General features: G+C 45.4%; 1 protein-coding gene across 7 annotated transcripts in view; it reads right to left on the bottom strand.

Annotated features, from left to right (window-relative positions):
- The window catches only part of GPM6B (glycoprotein M6B), a 155,247-nt gene that overhangs the window by 63,465 nt on the left and 64,293 nt on the right, over window positions 1–27,489 (bottom strand). For 2 of the 7 annotated variants that reach the window (XM_036123685.2, XM_078064257.1), the window contains exon 1: window positions 5,168–5,210. The exons of the other annotated variants lie outside the window; for them this stretch is intronic. In XM_036123685.2, coding sequence (XP_035979578.1) covers window positions 5,168–5,195 — 28 coding nt within the window. In that variant the 5' untranslated portion in view covers window positions 5,196–5,210. Of the gene's footprint in view, window positions 1–5,167; window positions 5,211–27,489 lie in introns of those variants that run through there. 7 annotated transcript variants of the gene reach the window in all.

Below are 27,489 nucleotides of genomic sequence, written 5' to 3'. Positions count from 1 at the left end.
GCTGAAGACATGACAAAACACAACTCCAAACGGTATCAAACCGCGATAAGGCTGCCTTTGAGAGCACAGGGATCCAGATAACCCTTCAATCACCGCCTTGGCTTATTCAAGTTTTTGCCATTTCAAATCGCAGATTTCTTTTTTTCTTGGCTCTGCCCCCGAGGGCCTTCCATAACTTCCCCACCCGAGGCCCCGCACTGAGTGCGAAGCACACAGCCTTCCTGCAAGGGGGCGGCCTCAGTGCCCTAGGGAAGGGGGCTGTCTGGCAACAAGAGGCTGTGCCTCGGGGTGGGGGCGGGGGGAAGGACAGAGCAAACCCCTGAGAACCCACTCAATTCCGGGCAGCCCGCAGCCCCGGGGGGCGTCACGGGTGAGAGGAGTTGCCGCCCTATTCATCCCCTTTGTCCCTGCACAATACGGAGCCAGGGCCTCCCCTGATCATCATTCATATCGCAGCGATGACAGGCCGAGAGAAGACTCGGGAGGGGAAATGGGCCTCAAATTAGCATATTGCTCCCCTCCACACAAAGGAGGCTTTTAAGCTTCTGTTTTTTAAAACCAGGGGAGAGAGAGAGGAGGAGGGGATAAAGCTGGGCTGCTCTTAACAACAGTGTCTGAATGTAATGATTTGCCTCCCTCCAAGGGACTTGGGAGTTTTGCAATTTTCTTAAAGCAGGCCTCTCAAATGGCCTCCAAACTTAGTAGAAAATATTTATTGGGCCACTAGGTAAGAAACATCCTCCCTCTCGTCATTAAATTGCAATTAAACTGATTTTAAAAATTCATTATAAACCCTAAACTCTTCCTCCAATCCTGGTATGGAGCAGGGCATCTCCCTTGCTCCTGGAGAAACTGACAAAACGAAGAAATCCAGTTACTGTAATACTTATTCAGGGGGAAGGCTCGGAGGGGACGCCCTTGCCATGTTTATTTAGACGTTTTTGATCTTCAGTAATAAAAAGGCGGGGGCGGGGGCGGGGGTGGGGGTGGGGGCTGAAAGGCACCAGGAATGCTCTGATTGCCCTGCGCCGGGACCATGGGCTGGGAGCAACGACTTCACGGTACCTTGCCTCACAGGCTGTGTCCCTGTGTTGGCCGAAGACGTCACCTTCGTCTTTGCTAAAGGGGAGCCCTAAAGCTGCAACAGGCCCCTGCTGGCAGAGCAGACAGGAACGGCTGAAAGGTCATAAAAACCGTATCAACCCAGTAAACCTCTAAGAGGCCAGGCAAAGAAATGATCTGTGTTTCACGCCACCAGATATTAATTCTCCAAAAGATGGAATCTCAACTCGAGGGGGAGGAATGAAGATTTCTCTGGCTCAGAATGAATGCTTTGAGAGGGCTCTGCCCCTTAACAAGAACTCTGAACCATCAGAGATAATTAAAATGATGCCCTGCTTCACGCAAGCTCCGGTTCCATCGTCGGGGCTCAGGCCTACCTTCAAGGCCCTCGGGGCGGGAAGGCCGCGAGGCTGGGCGAGTTAGAGCTCCCCCAAGGCCTAACATGGAGCCAGGCGCCGGCTCGGCGGCCCATGCGCGCCTGCCTTCTCTCCATTCTGGAAGGGAGAAGGAGGCGACTGGAAACGATGGTGGGGCCATCTGCTCTGCCTCCCAGCCATGCCCCCGCAGAGCTGGCATAGCCTCTTGCCTTTAATAGATGCCTACACACTGCCCCCTCCCCCAGGCCCACGTCTCCACATGGGACCCAAAGTGCACCCGTGTGTGTGGTCCGGACTCCGGTCGCCGATCCTGCCTCAGCCTCTCCATTTTCTCCAATGGACCCCCAAACCCTTGGCTCCCACCTCCATCTTAGTCTCCTCTACAGCACACACACGCCCCCTTGTCTCTATTTACTGCTGTCTCACTGGCCCGCATCGCCTGTCCGTGTGGGCCTCCCCTAAATCCAGCTCTCCTAAGGATGAGAGCCCAATTTAAAAACTGATGTTGGGGCGCCTGGGTGGCTCAGTCGTTAAGCGTCTGCCTTCGGCTCAGGTCATGATCCTGGGGTCCTGGGATGAAGCTCCACATTGGGCTCTCTGCTCGGCGGGAAGCCTGCTTCTCCCTCTCCCACTCCCACTGCTTGTGTTCCTGCTCTCGCTGTGTCTCTCTCTGTCAAATAAATAAATAAAATCTTAAAAAAAAACCTGATGTTCAGGAATCACTAGATTGTACACTTGAAACTAATATAATACTGCATGTTAACTAACTGGAATTAAAATAAAAGCTTAAAACATTAGAAGGAAAAAAGTACAGTATTTAGGAAAAAAAAAAAGCTGATGTTCAAAACCATAGCTTAATTCTCCCCAATCTGATCTATAGATCGAATGCAATCAAGTCAAAATCCTGACAAGCCTTTTGGTAGCTACCAACAAGCTAATTCTCAAGTTCTTCTAGAAAGGTAAAGGAACTAGAACAGCCAAAATCATTCTGAAAAAGAACAAAGTCCGAGGACTCTCATTACCCAATTTCAAGGCTTACTACAAAGCTACATCAACCAAGGCAGTGTGGTTTTGACGAAAGGACAGACACAAGATCAGTGGAACAGAAGAGAGAGCCTAGAAATAGACGCACACAAATAAACTCACTTTTGAAGAGGGTAATTTTATGGGGAAAGAATATTCTTTTCAACAAATGGTGCTGGAACATTTGGATGTCCATATGCAAAATATGAAGATAGACCCATACACCTCACACAAAAATTAACTCAAAACGGCTCAGAGACCACAATGTTAACCTATCAAACTCCCAGAGGAAAATACAGGGGGTGGGCGCCTGAGTGGCTCAGTTGGTTGAGCAACTGCCTTCGGCTCAGGTCATGATCCTGGAGTCCCAGGATCGAGTCCCGCATCGGGCTCCCTGCTCGGCAGGGAGTCTGCTTCTCCCTCTGACCCTCCTCCCTCTCATGCTCTCTGTCTCTCATTCTCTCTCTCAAATAAATAAATAAAATCTTTAAAAAAAAAAAAAAAAAAGAAAATACAGGGGGAAATCTGCGGGATCTTGGGCTTGGATGACGGGTATTTACATACAACACTGGAAGCAAGATCGACAAACAAAAAACTTGCCAAGGTACACTTCTATCAAAATGATAGCTTAAGGAGGCGTGTAATAATTGGTTTCAGCGTTTTTAATGACGTCTGCTTCACCACAGCAGGGTCGGAGCCCTGTGTCCAGGACAAACAGCTGGTTGCGCATCACCCCCCCCCCCCCACCCTCCAGACTCAGGGCTGATGTTCCTCCTCGGGGACCCCCACAGCCACACGAGCCGGCCCACTCTCAAGCCACGCGTGTCCTCTCGCTCACCACCCACGTTCTGCTAGTGGTTTCAGGCCTGGCTCTGCGTCTGAGACTCCTAGGGTCCCCGGGCCCGCACGCAGGGCCTGGCGCACGGGTGTATAGTAAATATTGCAAACCCAAACACTAACCGACATTCAGACCTTTGTCAGGCTCCCATTTCCACTCGAGCGCGGCCGAGAACACTTGCCCACACCAGAAGGAATTCCTGCTCCCCAGTCTTCCACTGTTTTGGCGACCCCCCTATTCTCCTCATGACCCGTCTGTGACCGTGTAAGAGGCTCAGGTAAGGGTCCAGTCTCTCTCATGAAGTCTCCACTTCTAATAGAGTAAGATGGCTCCTCAAAACCCCTCCATACGAAATTGGAGGCAATGATTCCTTTTCGAAGCTCCCGTGGCTCGTTCACAACACACACGCATGTACGCTTCGACACACGTTCACACATGTGTACATATATACATACATGAAGGGAAGGATGAAGGAGGATTTGATGGGGATGAGGAAAATGAATTCGCCTTAGAATAATTTGAATTCTGAAGGATGTAAAATATTTAAGTGGAAGTATGTGGATGGCGGCGCCTGGGCGGCTCAGTCGGTTAAGCGTCTGCTTTCGGCTCAGGTCATGGTCCTGGGGTCCTGGGATCGAGCCCCGCGTCCGGCTCTCTGCTCGGCGGGGAGTCTGCTTCTCCCTCTCCCTCTGCCCCTTCCCCTGCTCATGCTCTCACACTCTCTCTTTCAAATAAATAAAATCTAAAAAAAGAAGTATGTGGATGTATATACGCCTGTGTGTACATGTGTCATACCACAATACATATGTACACATATTTCAACGCACATGTATGTACATGCAGGCACAAACCCCTCAAAGCCATACGCACACAGGGATCTGTGCACGTGTATGTGTGTATAAACACGTGCGTGTGCAAACGGACCCGTTTACATGCGTGCACATGCACGCACACATGCGTGCACATATGCACACTCGCACATAATCATATTCATATATACACGTACTTTCTTTTTTTTTTTTTAAAGATTTTATTTATTTATTTGAGAGAGAGAGCACATGAGAGGGGGGAGGGTCAGAGGGAGAAGCAGACTCCCTGCTGAGCAGGGAGCCCGATGCGGGACTCGATCCCGGGACTCCAGGATCATGACCTGAGCTGAAGGCAGTCGCTTAACCAACTGAGCCACCCAGGCGCCCTATACACGTACTTTCTACTAAGCATTTCATATCCTTCTAAACTCAGAATGTGCTAAGTTGAATTCCTCTTCTCCACCCCCACCCGATGCCTCCCTCATCCTTCCCAGAGCTCTCCCTTGCTGTCAAAAGCATCACCGTCATCTGAACAACTTCCAGTTTTTAGACATTCAGAATTCCAGGTCTGCATTTACCTGCTAAGGCCCTTTAGGAAGGCATTTAACTTCTCCCTCTCTGGCCATCCACGTCCACATCTGTACAATGCTCATAATAAATCCCCATGTCAACGTGTTGTTCGGAAGAGTCCTTCAAATTCTACAAAATCTATGTACCATACGCGCGCTCTTTCTAAAACACATAGCAGTTGGCTAGGACTGCTGCACACTGGATTACTTACTGGCTTGTGTGTGTTTCAGGAGTTCAAGTCCATCCTTGCCCCTTTCTCCAACCTCTCCTGGCCTGAGGCTTGGATGGTGGCAAGGGTTGTGTAGCTGGTTACTAACCCCTGCGATCTTCCCTATCTCAAAGCCCAAACCAAAGCTCATCTGTCCAATCTTCACACTCCCATGGAGTTGTTCGCTCAGCCTCCAACGGACTCCCTGCCTACTAGACCAAGTTGGCTCTCACAGACCCACGTGGATCACCCTCCTCCGAAGCAAGTCGTCCACACTCACCTGTAGGGCTCCTCTCGGTTACCCGCATGGCGCCGCTTGCCTCTACTTCTTGGACCAGTTTCCTCCTCCCTCTTCCCTCTCTCCTTTCACTTGTCCTAATTCTATTCATTTTCGTGGCATAACTCCAAGGCTACAGCTTGTGGGAAACCCTCCCAAGGATTCGGTTCTCAGCCCATCTTAGGTCTATACCCTGCCAATTCACCGCATGATGACGTCCCAGCTTTCCCCCCAAAGCATCCTTGTGTTTAAGTCTTCCATTCCAAAACGACTTTGACCTCTGGTGGCACAGGGACCATACAGGGTACTTCTCTGGGGCTATACCAAAACACCTAGCTTAGGTTTAGAAAAATGTGCTCACATTCAATGAGAACTCATTGATTTTTCAAATAACAGTTACTAGAACATTTGTAAATGCTTCGGTCCCATGGCTTCTAAGATCAGAGCATAATTTTTCTATCTTAAAAACATAAAAATGGACCACACGGTATCATCTCTTTTAAGAAATTGGTTAAGTAAACAGCACTCCGTTACCAGAGAGGGAAAATTTGGCAAAGTATATTATTGAGTGCAAACTTACATATTGACTATATTACGTTGGTAAGGCTCAATGTGTAGAAACACTAAGTGGTTTTAATTTTCCACCTACAGTTTGTGAAGCCCATGGGCCCCGAATGACCTCAATGTTGAACAGGAGGCACATCCATCTGCCAGCAGTAATTATTTTATTGACCTGATTAAAGAACAACTATTTCCATGGTCAAAAAGATCTATCCAAACACATCAGCCTTAGGCACACAATGGCAGTAATTAGAAATGCATATTTCCCTAATTAAAATATGAGTCAATGGGCAGAACATAAAATAATGTATTAACATTTACTCAGCATATTTCTCTCACTGGTTATGGTGTATGATTAAGCCAAAAACCATTTTTAAAAAGCTTTGAGCGATTATTGACACACCATATAATTCAGCCATTTAACGTGTACAATTCAATAGTTTTTAGGTTTTTTCTTCCTTTCCATTTGTGCAGCAATCTAATTGCAAACATTTTGGTTGCCCCTAAAAGAAACTCTGATCCTATTAGCAGTCGCTCGCCCTTCCTCCCTACCCTACCCCATCCCCCAACGCTGGTTCTGCACAACCACTAATCTACTTTCTCTATAAAACTTGCCTGTTCTGGACATATGTCGTCCTTTGTAAGTGGCTTCTTTCCCTTAGCACAGTGTTTTCAGGGGTCAGCCATGTTGTAGCAAGTATCCGAACTTCCTTTTTTTAACTGATAAATAATATCCTATGGGACAATAGACCACATTTTGTTTATCCATTCTTCAGCATGTGGGCATGTGGGCTGTTCCCACTTTTTGGCTATTATGAATCATGCTGCTATGAACATTCATGTACAAATTTGTGTGTGGATGTAAGTTTTCCTTTCTCTTGGGTCTATACACAAGGGTGGGATGGCTGGGTCATGTGGTAACTCTGTATTTAACCACCTGAGGAACTGCCAGACTGTTTTCCAAAGGAGCTGCACCATTTTACATTTCCACCTGCAGTGTGTGAGGGTTTCATGTTTTCCATATTCTGACTAATACTTGCTATTGTGTCTTTCTGATTCTAGCCATCCTAGTGTGTGTGTGAAGTGGTAATTTCATTGTGGCTTTAATTGGCATTTCCCCAAAGACATCTTTTCATGTGGTATCTATTTGCTTATCTTTTTTTTTTTAAAAGATTTTATTTATTTATTTGACAGAGAGAGAGTTAGTTAGCAAGAGCAGAAACAAGCAGGGGGAGTGGGAAATGGAGAAGCAGGCTTCCCACCAAGCAGAGAGCCCGATGTGGGGCTCGATCCCAGGACCCTGGGATCATGACCTGAGCCGAAGGCAGACGCTTAACCGACTGAGCCACCCAGGCACCCATATCTTTTTAAAAGAAATGATTATTAAATCCTTTTCTATTTTTCTTTTGAGGTTGTCTTTTTATTATTGAGTTGTAAGACTTGGAAAATACACACACACACACAAACACACACACACACTCTGGATACAAGTCTCTTAGATGTAGGATTTTCAAATAATTTTTTCCAGTCTGCCAGGTGTTTTTTTACTTTCTTGATGGTTTCCTTTGCAGTACAAAACTTTTTAGTTTTGATAAAGTCCAATTTATCTATTTTTGTTGTTGTTGTTGTTGCTTATACTTCCAGTGTTATATCTAAGAAACCACCGTCTATCCTGAAGTCATGAAGATTTACTTCCTTGTTTTCTTCCAACGGTTTTGGTTTTAGCTTTTACATTTAGATCTGTGATCCATTAGGAGTTATTTTTTGTGAATGGTGTGAGGTAGGGGTCCAACTTTTTTTTTTTTTTTTTGCATGTGGATATCACATGCAAAAAAAATATCACATATCAAGCTGACCCAGTATCATTTGTTGAAAAGAGTATTCTTACCCCATTTTTAATTGTCTTGGTATCTGTTGGTCCATTAGGGCTGCTTTAACAACTATCATAGACTAGTGGGGCTTAAACAACACACATTTATTTCTCACAGTTCTGGACAATGGGAAGTCCAACATCACGATGCCAGCAGATTCCCTATCTGGTGAGTTCCACTTCTTGGTTCATAGATGGTCCTTCTCCCTGCATACTCATATGGCCAAAGGGGTGAGGGAGCTCTCTGGAGCCTCTTTTATAAGGGCACTAATTCCATTCATAAGGGCTCTACCCTTATGATCTAATCGCCATCCAAAGGCCCACCTCCTAATACTGTCACATTGGGAATTAGGTTTCAACACATGAATGGCGGTGGAGGGGGGGCGATGGGCACACATTTATTCTAGAGCAGTACCCTTGTTGAAAAGCAACTGACCACAAAAATGTAACGGTTATTTCCTGACTTTCAATTTTATTCTCTTGATCTATAGGTCTATTTTTATGCCAGTACCAAAATGCCTCGATTACTGTAGCTTTGTAGTTTGGGAGTTACTAGGCTGTTTGGGGGCTCCCAAATTTCATTTTGGTAGAATCCTATTTTACCTCAAACGTTGGTTATATTAGAACTGACCGGAAAAACCTAATCTCACATCTGACTATTAGATGGCAAAACCTTTTAGTGCCTTCATCTTCTGATCGTTAAAAGGTGTTTTAATCACATACATATCCTATGAAAATCAAGCATCCCATTTAACAATTCCCCCACCTTAGTATTTTCAAAATTATTTGAATAAATAACATCAAAATTATTCTTTCAGCTGGATACAATAAGATGATTGCCAAGCCTCGGACAGATGGACTCGGACCCCAAGGAACTGGAGAATGTCATTCTACAGGTCAGTGTTGAGATCTAGAAGGATCTTGAGACTGAAGCAGGACAAAATAATTTCATGATGTGGTCCACAGCATTTTCCAGTTGTCTACTGCTTCAGGCGGTTCTCCCCTCGGAACCTACCCACATATTTCCAATGTCGGAGCTGTCTGGGGCTTGGAGTTCTTGAGCTGTTCTTTACCACTGACTATACTCTGACCAAAATAAGAAAACAAAAGAGACAACTCATTGTCTTTAAGGGGAGTAAGACCAAGAAAGCTAGGAGAGATCTTGCCTCACTTACTTGGGGATCTGCTAACAGTTGCCAGAATGTTTTTCTTTTCTACAGCAGAAATTTAAGCACCTGAAGGGCTTCCAGCTCTTTCAGTATTTGCTTAGGGTAGACTGCCATTTTCCATTTCAAAGAATTTGTGTTCATTTGTATGAAATGGCCTTCTTTCCAATCCATTCCAGCAACCATTCCCAAAACAAAAGGTTTCTTATTACAAAGAAGATAGATTCTATTTTTTTCCATACAGGAGTAACTTAAAAGCGACAATTCTCTCTCCTCTAATATGCACTTTCGCGTTTCTGTTCAACTAAAAAGTTCTTTAGCTTTCAGCTTACCGCTAGTTATATATTTACAAATCAGTTTTTAGGGTTTTGTTTAAATCTTCAGCATTCTACCACTTCAGTGGAATGCTTTGCCTGTCCACAAGGACAGCCAGCAACTTTGGAAGGCAGGTGTTAAATTTTCTGCGCCGGGTTCTGTAAGGGGTACATAGTCACAGAGAACCCAGCGCAACCTCCAAATCAAGGACCCTCATCATACCTTTTCTCAGAAACTTCCCCCTCTCTGTACAGGAAGTGGTGTCCTTATGAGGATTCTCCCCAAGCCAAGAAGGGGCACTGTGTCCCAGCTGGTGGGTTCTTTGAGTGGGGAGTCCTATTCCACAGGAAAGAATGCCAAAACCCCTGCTCTCCACCCTCCATTCCTTTCTCCCTTCCTCATTTTCTGTCTGCCCCTTCCTCTGCCATTTCGCTGCCTCCCTGCAACATCTAAATCTCTGGTTTTTCCACCTGAGCGCTGTTCCTTTTCCATACTTGCATTTCCTCTATGGAATTCAGAATTTCCACACACCTATCTACTGCAGCTCCCCATCCCCCCCAGAATTTCTAGACTCATCTGTCTAGTTCTGCTCTGCATTCCTGGGCACTATTATCCCAGGCCTTCCTTGAACCAAAAAAAGACTCTTCCAACACCCACTACTTACAAAAAGGCTGCCTTATACTCACCGGAGGCTCATATTTCTGTTTTCTTGTTCCATATAGTCAAGCGTAAAGAAACTGACACTGATCAACTGGAACAAATATGGACTTCTCTCCCCCCAACACTTTTTTTTTTTGGTACACTCACTTTTCTTCTTCTTTGACTAATCATCATTCCAAGAGCTGACTCATACTTTTACAGCAAACACCAATTCTGTAGTGGGCCGCCAACACACACAACCGTTGCTCACTTTCTGGTCCCATCACAGGCACATATAGTAAGGGTGAGTGCCTTTTCTCAACTACACCAACAAGACAACTACTAGTGGACAAGATAAGCAAAAATACCATCTTGTGTGTCTGCAAACATCCTTACACACGAGTTGCTGCCAAAGTTCTGCATGCTGAACAGAAAAATTTGGCAGAAAATCAGTGGAGAGAGCAATAAGGCATTTTTTTTTTTTACAAAAGTCCAAACAATTTTTAATGTAATTAAGTATTCCAAGACCAAAATTTAACATTTACTGATAAGTTTCTCTCTCAGAGTCTACTTTAAACACATAAGGATTCCTGTTCTTTATGGATTTCAGAATATTATTTCTAGATGCAATGCATAAACATCCCATCTAAACTCTACTGCAACATTAATTCCACCTATATTTTTGCATAGTTTGAATGCATGAATTATGATTCTATTCGGCTTTCTTTTTGCCACTCTGGCCCTCACGATATCCATTTCTTCATGGAAAATGGAAGGGCTTGCTAATCCATTAGTCACTCAGCTCTAAGTGGATTAATGCTGGCACACTAGAAAATGGCTCCTATAGATCACGTCAAATGAGTAATTTCAATTTTGGACTTTATAATCAAGCCTAAAAGGCCCTCCAAATTATAGCTTTAACACTTGCTTAGTAGCAGCCTTCTTTTTCAAGCAACTTTATGAAAACTGTGATTTAAATATTAACTGATTTTTGAAAATTCTGTTATTTCTTTAATTTTGTTTCAAGATATAAAAGGTAAAGTACAGAGTAAACACCTACATTTTCTTCCTATAGTCTCAGCCTAGAACTACATGAATCTTCAATGGCCATTACAAAGATATTAGGGGAGGGGGTGGGGTGGGAGGGATGGGGTGACTGGGTGATGGACACTGGGGAGGGTATGTGTTCTGGTAAGCGCTGTGAATTGTGCAAGACTGTTGAATCTTAGATCTGTACCTCTGAAACAAATAATGCAATATATGTTAAGAAAGAAAAAAAGAAGAAGAATGTAGCAGGAGGGGAAGAATGAAGGGGGGGAGATCGGAGGGGGAGAAGAACCATGAGAGACGATGGACTCTGAAAAACAAACTGAGGGTTCTAGAGGGGAGGGGGTTGGGAGGATGGGTTAGCCTGGTGATGGGTATTGAGGAGGGCACGTTCTGCATGGAGCACTGGGTGTTATGCACAAACAATGAATCATGGAACACTATATCGAAAACGAATGATGTAATGTATGGGGATTAACATAACAATAAAAAAATTTAAAAACAAACAAAGATATTAGGGGAGCTACCCCCCCAAAAAATAACCTAAGAATTTCAAACGCTTTTCCTGTTTGCTCAGGCCACTGCCCCACATCACAAATGCCGTTCCCCCGGCAAAACTAAATGTGAGGATGAGATACTACTTCACACAAACTAGAATGGCCATCATCAAAAAGATAGTAAGAAGTGCTGGTGAGGATATGGAGAAACTAGACCCCTCAGACCCTGCCTGCTGGCAAGAACATAAAATGGGGCTGCCACTTTGGGAAACAATATGGAAGTGTCTCAGAAAGTTAAAGAGAGTTACCACATGGCAACTCCACTCCGAGGTATGTACCCAAAGGAAATGAAAACGTAGGTCTACACAAAAACTTAAATGTGAAAGTTTAGAGCGGCGTTAATCGTAATAGCCAAAAAGTACAAACAACCTAAGTGCCCGTCAGCTGGTAAATGGATAAACAAAATGTGGTCCATCCACACAGTGGAATACTATCTGGCAATAAAAACAAAATGCTGATACACGCTTCAACATGTATGAACCTCTGAAACAGTATGTTCCGTGAAAACAGCCAGACATAAAAGAATATACAGAAGTCCATTTATATAAAATGTTCACGGGGCACCTGGATGGCTCAGTTGGTTAAGCGTCTGCCTTTCGGCTCAGGTCATGATCCCGGGGTCCTGGGATCGAGTCCTGCGTCGGGCTCCTTGCTCAGCGGGGAGCCTGCTCCTCCCTCTGCCTCTGCCCATCCCCCCTGCTCTCTCAAATAAATAAATAAATAAATAAATAAATAAATCTTTTAAAAATAAATAAATAAAAAATAAATTTAAAAAAATATGAAATGTTCAGAAAAGGCAAACAGTGGAAAGTTGATTCGTGGTTCTCCAGGGAACCTGGGACTGGGGATGGGAACCGGGCTGAACGGTAAATAAACGCAAGGCCTCTTACTGGGTGATGGAAATGTTCTAAACTGGGATTGTGGTGCTGGTGGCTGTACAACTTGGCAAACTTACTGAAACTCATTTAATTGACTTTAAAACTGGTGAACGTTCTGGTATGTAAGTCATACCTCAATACAATAGCTTGAAAAAACATGTGTGTCAGAGAAATCGTCAGGAAGCAGGTACAGTCATTTGGGTCAGAGATGGGGATGGCCTGGGCCAGGGAGGAATGAAGTCAGAGAAAGGGGAACTCATTCGAGAGAAGCTGAGAAGACAGAACTGTCGGGATTTCCACAATGTCTTTCCTTACCCGCTTTAGCATCGCGTGAACTCTCATGGCACCAACACTCAGGCCCATTCATTTTGACATAATCACACCCTGCCTTCCATTATCGGTCGATTGCGTTGTGCACACTGTCTTTGCCTGGAGGCCGGATGTGTCCGTGGGTGCACCATAAACATGCACGAACACATGACTGGTGCAACAATGGAACATAATCAGCCCCAGGCTGAGTATCATTGATTATTCTGGATTATATTAACAGTCATCATAATGCGAAGACAATAAAACTAGCAATTACCTTCACAGAGGAGTTTGCTAAAGTTGTCACCACAATAACAGAGTCAAAATCAATTTGTCAGAGAATAACCACCATAATTGAGAGCAAAAAAGGAAAAAGAAAACACAGTCAGGGAGCCGGCCAAAAGCAACATTGGCAATATATGGATCCTGAGGGAAAATTTAAAATATAGGAATACTTTGAAGGACAGGTTTGTCTTCCTGAGAGTCGGTCCCTTTACTAATTCAAGTCTTAAGCCCATGGAGAGCAGGAGAGAGAAGAGGGTCCAGCGGATAAGAGTCTGGATCTTGGGTGCAGCACGCATGTGAGCGTGGACAATAAATAGGCTTAAGCTCTGTAACAGCCAGCTTCCTTAAAACCAGTGAGAACACTAAAGACATCGTTCACAAAGTCCATGGAAGACATCAGTGAAATTATGTGCAGCCCTTAGGACAGGCAGTGAATAAAAGTATTACTGCTTTTGTTGCGGGGGTGACATTCAGCGGCCATCCGGGGTGACGGACCTTCCCGGAACCACGGCCCCGTTTGTCCAGAGAAGATCCTGGCACTGGCGACCACGGCCCCGATTGGCCACATTTTGGCACCCTATGTCAAGGTGGAGCTGGTTCCTTCGACTCGGAGCTTGAAAAACAATAGCCAAGAGGGCTCAAACTGGTAGCTTCCAACAGCTCACAGTGAAGGAAGCTCCACTGAACGGTCTGGTGGCCCCTGAGGGGTGGATTTAGGTCTGTGAGATCAGAGGCAGGCGAGCCGTCACTGGCTAGGATGCTTGGAGACCGATCTCTGACATCGGTTTATATTTGGCTTCTTATTTGAGTGTTCTTGGACCATGTGTGATTAGACTGGTATTTGAAAAAAATAAGATAATGTATCCCCCCCCCCCCAAGAAAAGTCTTACTGCTTCTCTTGCAATTATTATTTCAAACATTAGCAGTGATCCATTTTACAAAGGAACTAAAGCTATGTTGTACTCATTTCTTGGACAAAACTTCAAGGTTTATTTGAGGAGAGTTCTACCTAGTAACTAATTTCTGTCCCATGTCCCTGAAGTACAGGGAACGGAAGACAGATTTTTGAGTCTGAGCTGGGTTCTAATTTCAGCTCTGCCCCTTACTGGCTGCATGACGTCGGGCAGTAACTTAAACCCTCTCAGCCTTGACTTCCTCACCTGTAAAGCGAGGATGATAACAGGCCCGTAAGGTCGATGGGAGGTTAAACAGATCTCGGACATACAGAGCACCTCATCCGCTGCCTGCGACACAGCAGGTCCTGGAGGACCAGTAGCTATCATCATTAGGACCCCAGGGCATCTGCTACAGATACGTTACTTAGGTTAGTAAAAGGAGATCCCACAACATACACCAAAATAAGGGCTAGTCACATAAAATCACCATCATTAAAAGACCTGTTCACTGAAGTGCGAAGGGAAGGCGAGAGGGGCAGGACATGAAGCTTCGGAGACAACATCTAGCCAGGGTACCACCGCCAGGAAAGTGGACTATACTACGGAAAATGATTAGCCCATCCCAGACTTCAGGTCCCCTGGAGAAGCACAGTTCCCACTCTTCCTTGTCTTAGAGGCATACATAGTTTTAGAAAAGAGATCACTTGTTACTTTGCTTCTTAAAATTTCTTGTGACAGGTGTCACCAATGGACTAATAATGCCTCTTTGTAGAGAAGAACTCCTCTCTACCTTCCTCCCTAACCCTAAGCAGTCACATGCCCAACACAGCACATACCAAATTCCATAGAGATGTGTTCAAAGTTTACCAAAAACTGCCTCTTTGAAACGATTGCCATTGGCTTTACCTATTACAAATGAATGACCAAATCAAATAAAGATGCATCCTGATGTCTTTAGGGCAACAACTTCCATCAAGAGATGGAAACCACTTTTTTAAAGTTATCGTGAACCCAATCTAGGATATGGTCAATGAGAGTAAGAGAATTCCCTTTATCCAGCCTATGTATTTTGGTCTATAGAAAGAATATCTAGTTTTTTGGAAAGATAACCAAGTACATTGAAAAATCCTCTGCATATTCATTAATAAAATACGGAAAGAATAGGAGCACTCTAAATATTTCATATGTGGGCCTAAAGATAACAGAAAGATGGCTCATAAGGAACCCGTCTTAGTTTGAGTTCCTCCAGGAACTGAGCCTGAAACAGAGCCTGCTTGCAAGTAGTTCATTTGGGAGCTGATCCCAGGAAATGTGGGTAGGGGTAGTGAGAGAAGGGAAGAGAAGGTAGGCAATAAAGATTCGTTAACAAGGAAGTTATTGCGGGGCGCCTGGGTGGCTCAGTTGGTTAAGCGACTGCCTTCGGCTCAGGTCATGATCCTGGAGTCCCGGGATCGAGTCCCGCATCTGGCTCCCTGCTCAGCGGGGAGTCTGCTTCTCCCTCTGACCTTCCCCCCTCTCATGTGCTCTCTCTCTCACTCTGTCAAATAAATGAATAAATAAAATCTTTAAAAAAACAAAAAAACAAGGAAGTTATTGCTATGGGTGCCTGAGTCTTCGTCCCACCACAGAACTCTGAGAGACAGTAAAGAAGATGGGCTTCAGAGTCATCCCACCAGGGGGCAGGGGAGCTGGGGTATTTATATACAACTCCCACCACCAATCACCAGTTGGGGGCTGCTCCTGCAGGGCGTTCATTTTCTTGACACTTCTGACCTGCCAACAGATGAGCGAGGCAGAATCTGGTGGCCAAAACCCTCGGTCAAAGAAATGTGGGTGCTGGCACTTGGCATTCAGACCATTGTTCACTGAAGTGGTAAAGGGAAGGGGAGAGGGGCGGGACCCCACGGCATCTGCTACAGATACATCACTTAGGCTAGGTAAAAGGAAATCCCACAACATACACCAAGATAAGGGCTAGAATGCCAATCCCTGCTCAAAAGTGAGCTAGACTACGGAAAATGACTGATATGAATCCACAGAGTAGGGATCAGATTTTTTATCTGGTCATCTAGTGTTTTTCATATAAATGCAGTATTCTCTTATTTGCTTTTTATCAAGTATATTATGATCTGAGCTACAACTAAACGACACTATGGGTTCAGGGTCAACAAACTTGTTTTGTAGATGGCCATATGGTCTCCGTCCCACCTACACAGCCATAACAATATGGAAGAGGACGGACATGGCTGTGTGCCAAAATGTTATTTACAAAAACAGGTGGCTAGCTCGTAGGCCATAGTTTTTGTAAGGAAAGGGAAAAGTGAGCTCAAAGATTGTAAAATTTTGGGGGGGGGCACCTAGGTGGCTCAGTGGGTTACGCGTCCAACTCTTGCTTTCAGCTCAGGTCATGATCTCAGGTTGATGCGCTGCGTATCGAGCCTGCTTAAGATTCTCTCTCCCTCTCCCCCTGCCCCTTCATCCCCCCCTCTATAAAAAAAAAAATACAATTTTTCTTATTTTCACTTGTAATAGCATGACTTTGATACACCTCCACTGATACTGCCTCTTCTCAGCCCTTTTCATTTTTAATTAATTTTTAAAAAATTAATAGGTAGTCCAAGGACATGATTAGAAAAGCAAGACAATATAAGGAACTGTCCTTTGAAAATTCTCACTTCTCTGGCTTCTGTCTTACTTGCCCCCCCCCACCAAAGGTCACCACTTTTAATAGTTAAAGTATCCTTCCCACCTTTCCTATACAAAAAAAAACAAAAAACAAAACAAAAAAAACCAAAAAACACTACTGCATTTCTTTATTTAACAGACACAGGAAATCTTTCTATATAGCAATGCACAACTTCCTCATCCATTTTTTTTTCCAGCTGCATAGGAATTCCTAGTGTGAATGTACCCTCTGAGGGTACCCGTGCAGACTGAGCTAGGTCCCACGAGCAGACACTGCTTTCTAGTCTCGAGACTGACCACCTGTCTGCAACAAGGGCTGTTCACGTCTGCATGGCCACCAGCAGCACACAAGAGTATCCTCTAATCTTATTTTCGTTGGAAGAAAAGCAGGAAAAAAACCCTCCTTTAAATATCCACTGATGTGTCCGCGTCCCCAAGACCCCACCTATGCGCAGAGATCCGCTAGAGGGGCGGCTGGGACTCCGCACACAGCTGCGCTCACAGCTAAGATTTATGACAGCCACACAGGCGGACCGCGGGGGAAGAAGGCCCACGTGGAGCCTGCAGGAATCCACGTGCAGCTGCCCCATGCTCTCTCCCTCCCAGGAACGGTCACTCAGAGCGTGCTCTGCTCCCGGCACCACGTACGAGAGGTTTCTGCCCAGGGAAGCCATCGAAAAGGCTCTGGCTGGTCACATCGGCGCCCTCTGCCTCCACAGATCCAAATTCCATCCTCCAGGAGGGAAAGCAGGTGCTCCGGCCATACCATTTGCACAGTCGAGGGCCCCCCCGGACCAGCCTTATCAGCAAGGGAAAGTTCCAGATCCGGGTGGGGAGCAGGCCCCTTTAGCGAGAACAGCCTCAGGCCTGCCCCAGTGACTCTCATCTGCATCCGTGCCCGGTGGGACGGAACTGTCTCCCAAAAGCATTACTAGTGATTTCAAGCTGCTGCTTCGAAAAAAAAAAAAAAAAAAAAAATGACCCCATTCTTTCATCCTATAGAACTACAAAGAGCCAAAGAGGCATTGAGGGCTGGGGCCGGCTTCATAGATTTCATAGATTTCCCTGCAAGAAAGGCTCAGGGAGAAAGCCGACTATCGAACAGATGGCTTTTGGGTTACAACTGGGATTTAAATATCCACGTTCCGGGGCGCCTGACTGGCTCAGAGGAGCGTGCGACTCTCCATCTCGGGGTTACGAGTTCAAGTCCCTGTGTTGGGTGGAGAGATGATTTCTTAAAGGTTTTAAAACTTTATTTAAATAAACAAATACCCAAGTTCCCGAACGGGAGACTTCTCTCTCTAGCAATGCGTTTTCTAAGGGTTCTGTGAGAGTACACATTTTCTCAGGCAATCTACCTGTGTACCTTTAAAATAAATCGAACACTGAATTCTTCAGAGCTTAAGAGTAGGAAGGCTTGTGAGAGGGCCCCCACTGTCAAGTTAATTTTTAACTGAAATATACATAAATGCACAAACAAGTGCACACCGCACTTCATTTTCACAAAACAGATATACCCGTGTAACCAGAGCCCAGATTTTAAAAAAATATGTCCCCGTCACCCAGGACCCGGTCTCCCTGTGCCCCACCACCCCCTCAACACTAGCCACTACTCTGACTTTTAAATACCACTGATAGGCTTACTCAGTTTTGACTTTTATATAAACAGATCACGTGGCATAGTCTCTTTTGTGCCTGGTTTCTTTCATTCAACAGCTTGCTTGCGAGACTCGTCTACGTGGCTGTGTGTGACAGTGGTTGATTTACTCTCACCGCTGCATAGAAATCCACTCGATGAATATGGCCCAGTTTCTTTATTCAGTTTACTGTTGAAGTAAACTTGAACTGCTGCCAGTTTGGGGCTATTATGAAGAGTTTGCATGGTCATTTTCAAAATGCTAATAAAAATTTTTTTAATTGACGAACAACAGACACAGAGCTGAGTACACAAACCCGAAGCCTACGAGGGGATGCATTTTACACACACGGGCACACACCTGTGTGGAACCAAACCCAAGAGCAAGATACAGAATACTTCCGTCACCCCACAGACGGACTCAATTTTATATCACTTCAAAGAGAAAAGCAACGGCCCATCTTTAAACCCACAGCACATCCTCCATTCGGGCAGCTCGGTGAATCGGGTCAAGCCACGAGGGCTACTCCAGGTCTCGCTCGGCCCATTTCCCACCTGGGAATGAGGAGGTGGGGCTAGGCGGGTCCCGGGGCTCTCTGCAGCTACCGAGCACACGTGTCAACACCACGGCCTTCCCTGCCAGTCCCTAGTTCCCAATCCCAAATTCTTTCTGCTGTTTTACCCTGGGGTTGGCTCAGTAAAGACGAGGAGCAGTTAACCACCACTTCCTACTTGCAAACTCTCGAGTTTCTTACGTGTCATTATTAAATCATCCCTCAGCCCTTCTTTTCCTCGGGTTGAAGAATTGCAGGTCTTTCATGCTTCCCACGTTGGCCCTGCTCCAAGTCTTTGTGGCTCACCCCAGAACATTCTCTAATTCTCTACATGCCTCTAGAAACTAAGGAGCCCCAACAGGATACAGTGTTTTCATAAAGCTGACCAAAGGCGGTTGAAGAGAGAGAAGGCCAGGCAATGAACGCTGCCTCCAGAACCTTCCTGCTCAAAGTGAGAGCGGCTCCGGGCACAACTGCAGATGCTCACGCTCCTCCCCAGAGCCCCCGAACCCGAGTCTGCATTCACATAAGACACCCAGGTGATCCTAGGTACACTGAACTGGGGAAAGCAAAGGATGTACATTTAAAAGTGACCCCTGAAAAGAGATGGTTTCAACCGCTGCTGTAACAAATGACCACAGACTTCATAATGGCTTAAAACAATACACATGGACTCTCTGAAAGTTCTGGGGGCCCAAAATCCAGAATCATTTTTATGGGCTAACATCAAGGTGTCAGAAGGGCTGCTTCCTTCTGGAGGCCCTAGGAGGGAATTTCCGGACCTTTTTCGGCTTCCAGTGGCCGCCTGTATTCTGTAGGTTGTGGCCCCTTCCTTCACCTTCCGAGTCCGTCACCTTCTGTCCCAGCCCTCTGGCCTTCCATCCCTGCACACCTCCTTTGGACTCTTCTGCCTCCTCTTACAAGGACCACTGTGATTACACTGGGTTCACCTGAGGAAGCTCCCCATCTCGAGCTCCTTACTTCGGTCTGCCAAGCCTCTTGTGCCAGGGATGACGGCCCGGACCCTGGGGCGTGGGGGCCGGGCAAGGGGCGAGGGGCCGCACTATTCCGCCGACCACAGATGAAGAGGACCAGAAATAGGAGATGATAAGGCAATAATGATTAGCCAACACCCCTTATCAATCATCACTTCAATAGGCAGAAGAATCTGATGCAAAGAAATCAAACAAAAATATAGAAGATTTCTATAAGGTGTATCACTTGGCACTGTAATGTGCAGCAATAAAGGACCCGTGGTTTTAAGCCCAGAGTTTGAGCTTTCCTCCCTTCTTAGAATCCTAGCATCTTAGACTCAGGAGAAATCTTGACAATGAAGGGCTACCCATGTGACATCCCCGAAGTCGGAGTTGGAAGGAGACCCTCAGCAGAAAGGCAAGAACCAGTACATAGCACTCCAGCAGACCCGTGGGCAGACAGGAACCCTCTGCAACCATGTCTGCGAAGATGACAAGCCTCAGGGTCCTCCAGCATCGGAGTCTTCCCAACAGGCTCCAGGTGGCCCGTGTCACTGTGACCCCTATGCCACTGCTCGTGTGATTTCCAGGCTAACCCAGCCAGCCCTTCCCCAGTCTTCTCTGTGAGGGCCCTTCCCTGGCTACTCCCATCCCCACTGAATTCTCTCCCTTCTTTTGGATCCATCCAGTACTCAGCTGCACCCCACACCTGGAATTCTACTCGCTCATGGGATTTCTCGATGGCTTAGTGTAAGTGAACGGTCTGCAACGTCCTGACAACTTCTTTAAGGATAAAGAAGAGACTCGCAGCGTACGTCCCTTTGCCATCATCCTTTGGATCTTCCACAGCGGACAGGCGGACGGGGCGCGCTCAGTAGCGCTGGCTTAATTTCTCCTTTGAAATAATCTAAATAGTCCCAAGAACTGATCTGTGTAAAAACCCTGTTCTAAAATACAAAAGAACCTAGAATCATACAGCCTTACAATTTGCAGCAAGGGTGCTTTTTTAGCTTTGGGGTATAATTTATATACATTAAACTTTGCCAATTTTTTAAAGATCTTATTTATTTTGAGACAGAGAGAGACAGAGCATGAGCACAGGGAGGAGCAGAGGGAGAGGGAGAAGCAGGCTTCCCGCCGAGCAGGGAGCCCGATGAGGGGCTCGATCCCGGGACCCTGGGATCACGACCTGAGCCGAAGGCAGATGCTTAACTGAGCAGCGGGGCGCTCTCAACTTCTCCTGTTTTTAAGTGCACAGTGTGAGGAAATTGAGCAACTGTAACCACCACAATGAAGGCCCAGAACAGTTCCCCTACTTGGCAATGTATCTTAGCAACTTTCTGCAGCTGATCTGCTCCGGACCATGGCAACTACTTATGTCCTTTCTGTTGCTAGAGTTTGGCTTTTCCAGACTATCATATAAATGAAATCCTACAGTGTATTTGCATTTACCCTTTTTCACTTAGCATAATGTTTCTGATTCTTCCATGTTGTTGTGTGTACCCCTAGGTCTTCCTTTCCACTGCTGAGTAGTATTCCACAGTATGGAGAGACCCCAGTTTTTTAAATCTGTTTTCAAATCCGTTAAAAGACGTTGGAGTTGTTTCCAGTTTGGGGCTCACTGTGAATAATGCTTGTAAGTCTTTGTGTACACGGACTGTATTTTTATTGCAATTTTTTTTTTACAACTTTATTGAGTTTTTTATGTATCAGGCACAGTTATGAATGGATTATACCTATCATCTCCTTTAATGTTAACATCATCTCCCAGGGATGGGTACTTTCAGTTCATCATTAAAAAAAAAAAAAAAAAAAAAGTGAAGTTAGCCCATGTTTGCACAGCTAGGAAGTGGAAGAGTCAGGTTGGAAGCCCGCTATCCCATGTGGTTATCATGGAGGTCAGGGTAGTTCATACATATGAAGTGCTTGGAACAATAAGGTTCAACAAAGGTTAGTTCTAGTGACTACGCGTCCCCCCACACACACACTCCTACCACCCACAGAGTTTTCAGTCCCCTTTGAAACAGAGGCCGGACAGCTACTGAAGTAGCTGAACGAGGCACTTCACGTATGCCTGTCCATTGCATTCGTCCCTCGTTCCTGGCTCACCTCTCTCTTCTTACCCATCCTCCATATCAGGCTCAGGTTGAAAGAGAAATCAGTGTTTCGTCACCTCGGCAACTGATAGCACATCACAACAATGACCGAAACCTCACTCCATGCTAACACACGTGTGAAGACAAATACTCCGGTGAGCTGAAAGAAAAACTCTATTAGTTGCCCATGCGGTTTTCACACAGCAAGGAATGTTAGGAGGCAAGAGAACCCTCACGAGGTTGTTTTTCCATCAGCCTCTTTCCTCCCTCTAGTTATTCCCGTCTTAAGGACAGTACGAATAGAGCACCAAAATGTCACATATACCTTGTTGGGAAGAGTAAAACATGACTGCCATTTAAAATATACAGGCAACCTTACGACACTCTGGTATAGTGAGAGGTTTAGTATAAAAGATGGCTCCCACGTGGAGCCCAACCCAGGCAAAGCCCACACTACGATTCCAGAAGATGCTTTTTAAATAAAAAAGATAGTCACATAAGATAAGCTCTGGTGAAAACCCTGCAGTGAGGTGTCTGAGTAGCTCTGCTCCTGACGTGGTAATTATCTACTGTTACCCTTTTGAGGCTTTCAAGTAGACATTTTGGCAACTGTAAGATTTTCCCCATGTGAATGAGACCATTAACACAGTCAAACCCTGAACATATTTCTATCTCCTTTTAAATAAGGGATTTCTTTCGTCTTCTTTGTTAAAAATAATTCAGGTAAGAATTCGACTGTCGATCATTTTCCTCTAATGCAATTTTGGCTCTCAACACTGGCTTTCTGGCAACCCCAAGGACAGATTTTGGTACTGAAAAGGTTAATAATGAACACTCTGCTTTCAAATGGATTCTCAGCACTTGATATTGTACTTAATCAAATAAGAAAAATCCATTTTAGGCTCTTAGTCTTCTAATTAATTTGTTAATTGGAAAAGTAATGTAGACAGATTCAATTAACAAAAGTAATATATGTAGATGGAAACAAAATGGAAAGAAAGAACATATAGTAAAAGTAAGTCCCTCAGCATGGGCTTCATGGAAGCTATGAACCCTTACAGAACCACAGGCAAAATGTACACACATTTATATTGCCACTTTTAGGGTAGGCAATTTAGAAGTTTCCAGCACATTCTTCAAGTGGTCTATGACCACAAAATGGTGAGAACCAATAGTCTGGTTCTTAGTACAGCTCAGTGGGTCAAGTTTTAGGGCAAAGGGGTGTGGTGTGGCGTGGTGTGGTGTGGTGTGTGTGTGTGTGTGCGCGCGCACACGCGCGCATGTATGAGTGTGTGAGAGTGTGTGTGTGTGTGTGTGATAGGCAGAGTAGCAGAGTCATGGATTAAGTTCTCGAGTCCGTAGATACGGCAAAAATGTCACCAAGTTAAAACCACAGAGTCTATCAAGTGGATTTAGGTCCTTGGAAGCTCAAAACCAAAAGGAAACATTTGTTTGCCTTCAGCTGTGGCCTCTCCTTCCAGGGGCAGAGTAGTCAAGATCCAGGTGGAAATAGGGGAGAGACTGGGGAGCCTGGCGGGTCTCGCTGTCCTGCCAAGGTCACGTGCCTGAGTTTGTGAGTTAACTGTGCAACATGGCACGTAGGTACATTTTAGAAGATATGAAGCAACAGTAATAAATAAAAGCACATTTTAGAGCTTTTGGAAAATACTCATGAGAAAAGTATTGTGAATACTACCCCCCAAAGAGCTCTTTCACTGCTGACTTCATTTGTAGAAAAATAGTTTAAAAACTGGTATAACCATAGAAAGCCATATAGCCTTCAAGTAAAGTAACACCCCCCGCCCCGCCATCGCACCCACCGTTTTTGCCTCTTGGACAGGCAGCAAGCAGAACCTTCAGGAACAGTATCCTTCCCAGTTCTGCTCAGATAAGAGATTCTGCACATTTTTACATATTATATAAATAATTTCAACTAAACCATCCTCCATGGCCAATCTGAGAAATGAACAGCTACAGCTCTAATTTCGCACAGTCTCAGTACATCTTATTTCTGGATAGGAACGAATGCCCTACCCACGTGCTACATCCATTCGAGATAAAAATTCACTGAACCCCATTTTGTTCATTGATGTCACAGTGACTGTTTCCTATGGAAACGGCGGATTACAATTTCACGATGCAGAGGGGTTTAAAAGAAGACAGGCTCAGTGGACATGTTGTTTGAAGACACCAGGGATTCAGCCTCAGAGAAAAACCACGAAAGCTAAAACACCACAGGCGAAAATAAGCTGGTAGTAGTTACTCAGCGGTCAAACTGTCCATTGGGGTGACCTCTTTCCATGCTGGCCACTTCCCAGGGCTCATTATGAGAAAGGTTGTTCTTTCTCTCTCTCCCCTGAATGAATGCAGCTTTTGAACCCTTTTCTATCTAGTAACATTTGGTCCCAGCGCCGATGGATTATTTTAACCATCATCTCCTAATGGGCAACTCACTCTCTTTCGAGAGAGAAAGAGTGGCCTTGTGATAATTCTAGCCGTTTTCAAAACTCCAGGATCCATGGCAGTCTGAAAGGAAAGAGATGAAGTCTTTGGCAAAACAACAGAGAAAGAATTTCCCTTTGGTCCATCCTTGTCCCTTTTCTTCAGTTCGTGGCCAACTTATGAAAGGCACCAGAAATGCGCCCAGCACGCTTTCCTATTCGTATGGCGTGTGATCACCAAATTGGTATTTTTCGGAAAGCAACTCTTGATGGGATCTCGCTTTATTGTAGCCCGAACGGATAACAAATGACAGCAGGATGTGGCCCGTTTGCTTCGGGGAAGCATCAAGAGGTCTGGGAAGGCAAGAGAAAAGGTTGCCATACGTTGTATCAATAAAGTTATATTAAAAAGGTCATCTGTTCCCTGCTGCTCCACCTTGTGGTACAAAGGACTGGAAATCAGCCAGGGACTCTTGACACATCTGAAAGAAATCGATGCGGACCCTTAACCTCCTACCCAGCTCTCCAAGGACACATGTGGCCACGTAAATAAATCACCGAAGCAAATCCGCGGAGCACCTTATTCAGCAAAAGAAGAAGAGCTGATAAATTCTGAATCGCCTGGCCTGGCCCTGCAGCCAGTTCCCTCCTACAGAAAGCAGCCCAGGGGGCCCCCTTGCTCTCCCAGACTGAACGCCGACCCCCGGGGACGAAGCTGGGGAAGGGAAGGGAGCCCCGGGAGGAAGCGGCTGGGTCATCCGGCCCCCGGCATGCGGGGCACAGCACGGCGAGGGCTGTCGGCCTTGGGGCTTCCGGAGCTCCCGAAAATGGCAAACTTGAGTCCAGGGTCAGAGTTTTTAAAAGACGGGCGCCTGGGGGGCTCAGTCGGTGAAACGTCTGCCTTCGGCTCAGGTCATGATCCCGGGGTCCTGGGATCGAGCCCCGCATGGGGCTCCCTGCTCCGCGGGAAGCCTGCTTCTCCCTCTCCCTCTGCTCCTCCTTGCTGCCTGTGCTCACTCACGCTCTCTCCCTCTCTCTCTCAAATAAATAAATCTTAAAACAAAAAAGACGACAACCGCTTTAGAGGACTGCGATGATCTCCGAAAGGATATTCTGGCAGATAATCTACTCATCAACGAGCCCCAGAAGTGGTGAAGGGGAGGGAAGACGGAATGGTTTATGGGAACCGCCCTTCTCATGCAGCGCATGTAAAAGACAGAGACAGGCACGTGTCGAAGGACAAACAAGAATCCCAGAGGATAAAGGCAGAACAAGGAGCCTGCAGAGCACGACAAAGGCTGTGCAGTGAGAAGACCAGGAGGCGCCCAGCTCTATTATGGGCTGGTGTCATGAAGACTTCAGAGAAAAAAAAAAAAATCACTCACCCCTACGTGTCACTTACTGTAAGTTCCATTCTGCTTCCTCATTTCTAAAATCAGGTAGTAAAGTCACCAGCTTATGGGTGGTTGTAAAGATCACATGTACTTGAGAGCACTTTGTAAACTCTAAAGCAGTTCAGGGCATCATGATCAAAAATGGCCAAGAGGTCATGGGCTAAATCTGTAGGCTGTTTTAATTCTAACAGGTAAAAGGAAACCTGTCAATCTCTTCAACTTCGTTTTGCTTCTGCCATGTGGACAAGAATAAGGACCTTCAGCCAAGAAAGAGTAGGAAAAAAAATACTCGGAATAGAGCACTAAGGCCCCAAATTGATTAGAAGATATTCTAAAGGGACTTATGCATTGCAGTTAAGACCGATCACACTCCAGTTACTTGCAGAACTTGAAGAGAAAATAGTTAAATCCTCCCCTGTGATACCAGTGGAGTCTGGGAAATGCATTTGCAATTTTCCAATGTGAAAAAGAAGATCTATGCCTCAAAAACTATGGAGTACTGAACTTGATACACATCCTAGTCAAGAGTCTACGATAGATTATTAAAGAATATCTTGTGAGCACTTAGGAGAGGATGCGGTGATTATTAGATGTAAGAAGATTAGCCTCTCTTGCTTTTCTTCCAAAGAAGGTAATTCAACTATAAGGCTGAGGGAATTTTCCAGACACAAATTATCTGGATATGGCAAGGCACCTGTAAAGGTCTTTCAAACGGCCCTTGTTTACACGAGAGTGTGGAAGAACCGACCTTTAGTGACGTCAATCCCCAGCAGATGTCCAGGCTGTGCCAGGAGTGATGAGCAAGTTTGAAGCTGCCAGGCAGCCTCGGGCTGGCCCTTTCCCTACTGAACCATGCTCATCGGTGGCTCACACAAAGGTACTGACGCTTTACATCTGCAGGTGACATGGAACTAGGCTGTAAGGCCAACCCCTTGATGACAAAATCATCAGATGCCAAAAGGAACTTGATAAAATGAGGAAACTCTACCCGGAAAGGTTAAAAGTCACGGGAACAAAGGTCATATCCTAATTTAGCTATTAGAAACCAAATGCAGGCTTTCCAGAGCGGGTGTGGAAGAAGGCGGTAGTAGGACAGGCTCATGAGCAACACACAGAAAAAGTCTGAAGGGCCTAGTTGACAGGAACACCAACTTGAGCCCAAAAATATGTTGGCCCCAAAAGGTCAATTCAAGTTTTACATTGACTGAACAAAAACACGGAACCAAGACATCTTTTGTTTGGTGTTCAGTTCCGGATGCCACACTTCTAGCATAACTAGAAGGAGTCCAGTTACTGGGCGGAAGGGCTGGAGGCAAGATTAGAAATTATGTGCCCACGTACCTCACACAGCCAGGTACGCTTAGATTTGGTGGGAGGTCTCCATTTCACATCTGTAGGACAGCCGAATCCTGAGGAAGATTCAAGTTGGGCAAAGGATTTTCCAGAAAGTGAAAAGCTCTTCATAGACGTTAAAATAGAGTGTGTAGAGGCACCTAGCTGGTTCAGTCAGAAGAACATGTGACTCTTGATATCGGGGTCGTGAGTTCGAGCCCCATGTTGGGTGTAGAGATTACTTAAAAATAGAATCTTTTAAAAAAATAAATAGAATATGTGTGTGCGTGCACACATGTGTATATAAAGGTACTCCTGGAAAAGAGTTCTTTAAATGATGGAAAAATGGGCGCCTGGGTGGCTCAGTCGTTAAGCGTCTGCCTTCGGCTCAGGTCATGATCCCGGGGTCCTGGGATGGAGTCCCGCATCGGGCTCCCTGCTCGGCAGGAAGCCTGCTTCTCCCTCTCCCACTCCCCCTGCTTGTGTTCCTGCTCTCGCTATCTCTCTGTCAAATAAATAAATAAAATCTTAAAAAAAAAAAAAGATTTAAATGACGGAAAAAATGCTTTGTATTAAAAATAACTTTTACAGAGCATTAACTGACAACCGCTAGGTTTCAAAAAAGGTCAACACCTCAGCAAAGTAAGTTGACAGCTTACTTGGTTTCTGAGTTTTGAAGGTAATCTTCAC

Source organism: Halichoerus grypus, chromosome X, assembly GCF_964656455.1.
Source record: "Halichoerus grypus chromosome X, mHalGry1.hap1.1, whole genome shotgun sequence".
NCBI lineage: Eukaryota > Metazoa > Chordata > Mammalia > Carnivora > Phocidae > Halichoerus > Halichoerus grypus.
This window is presented reverse-complemented; position numbering and strand designations above follow the sequence as displayed.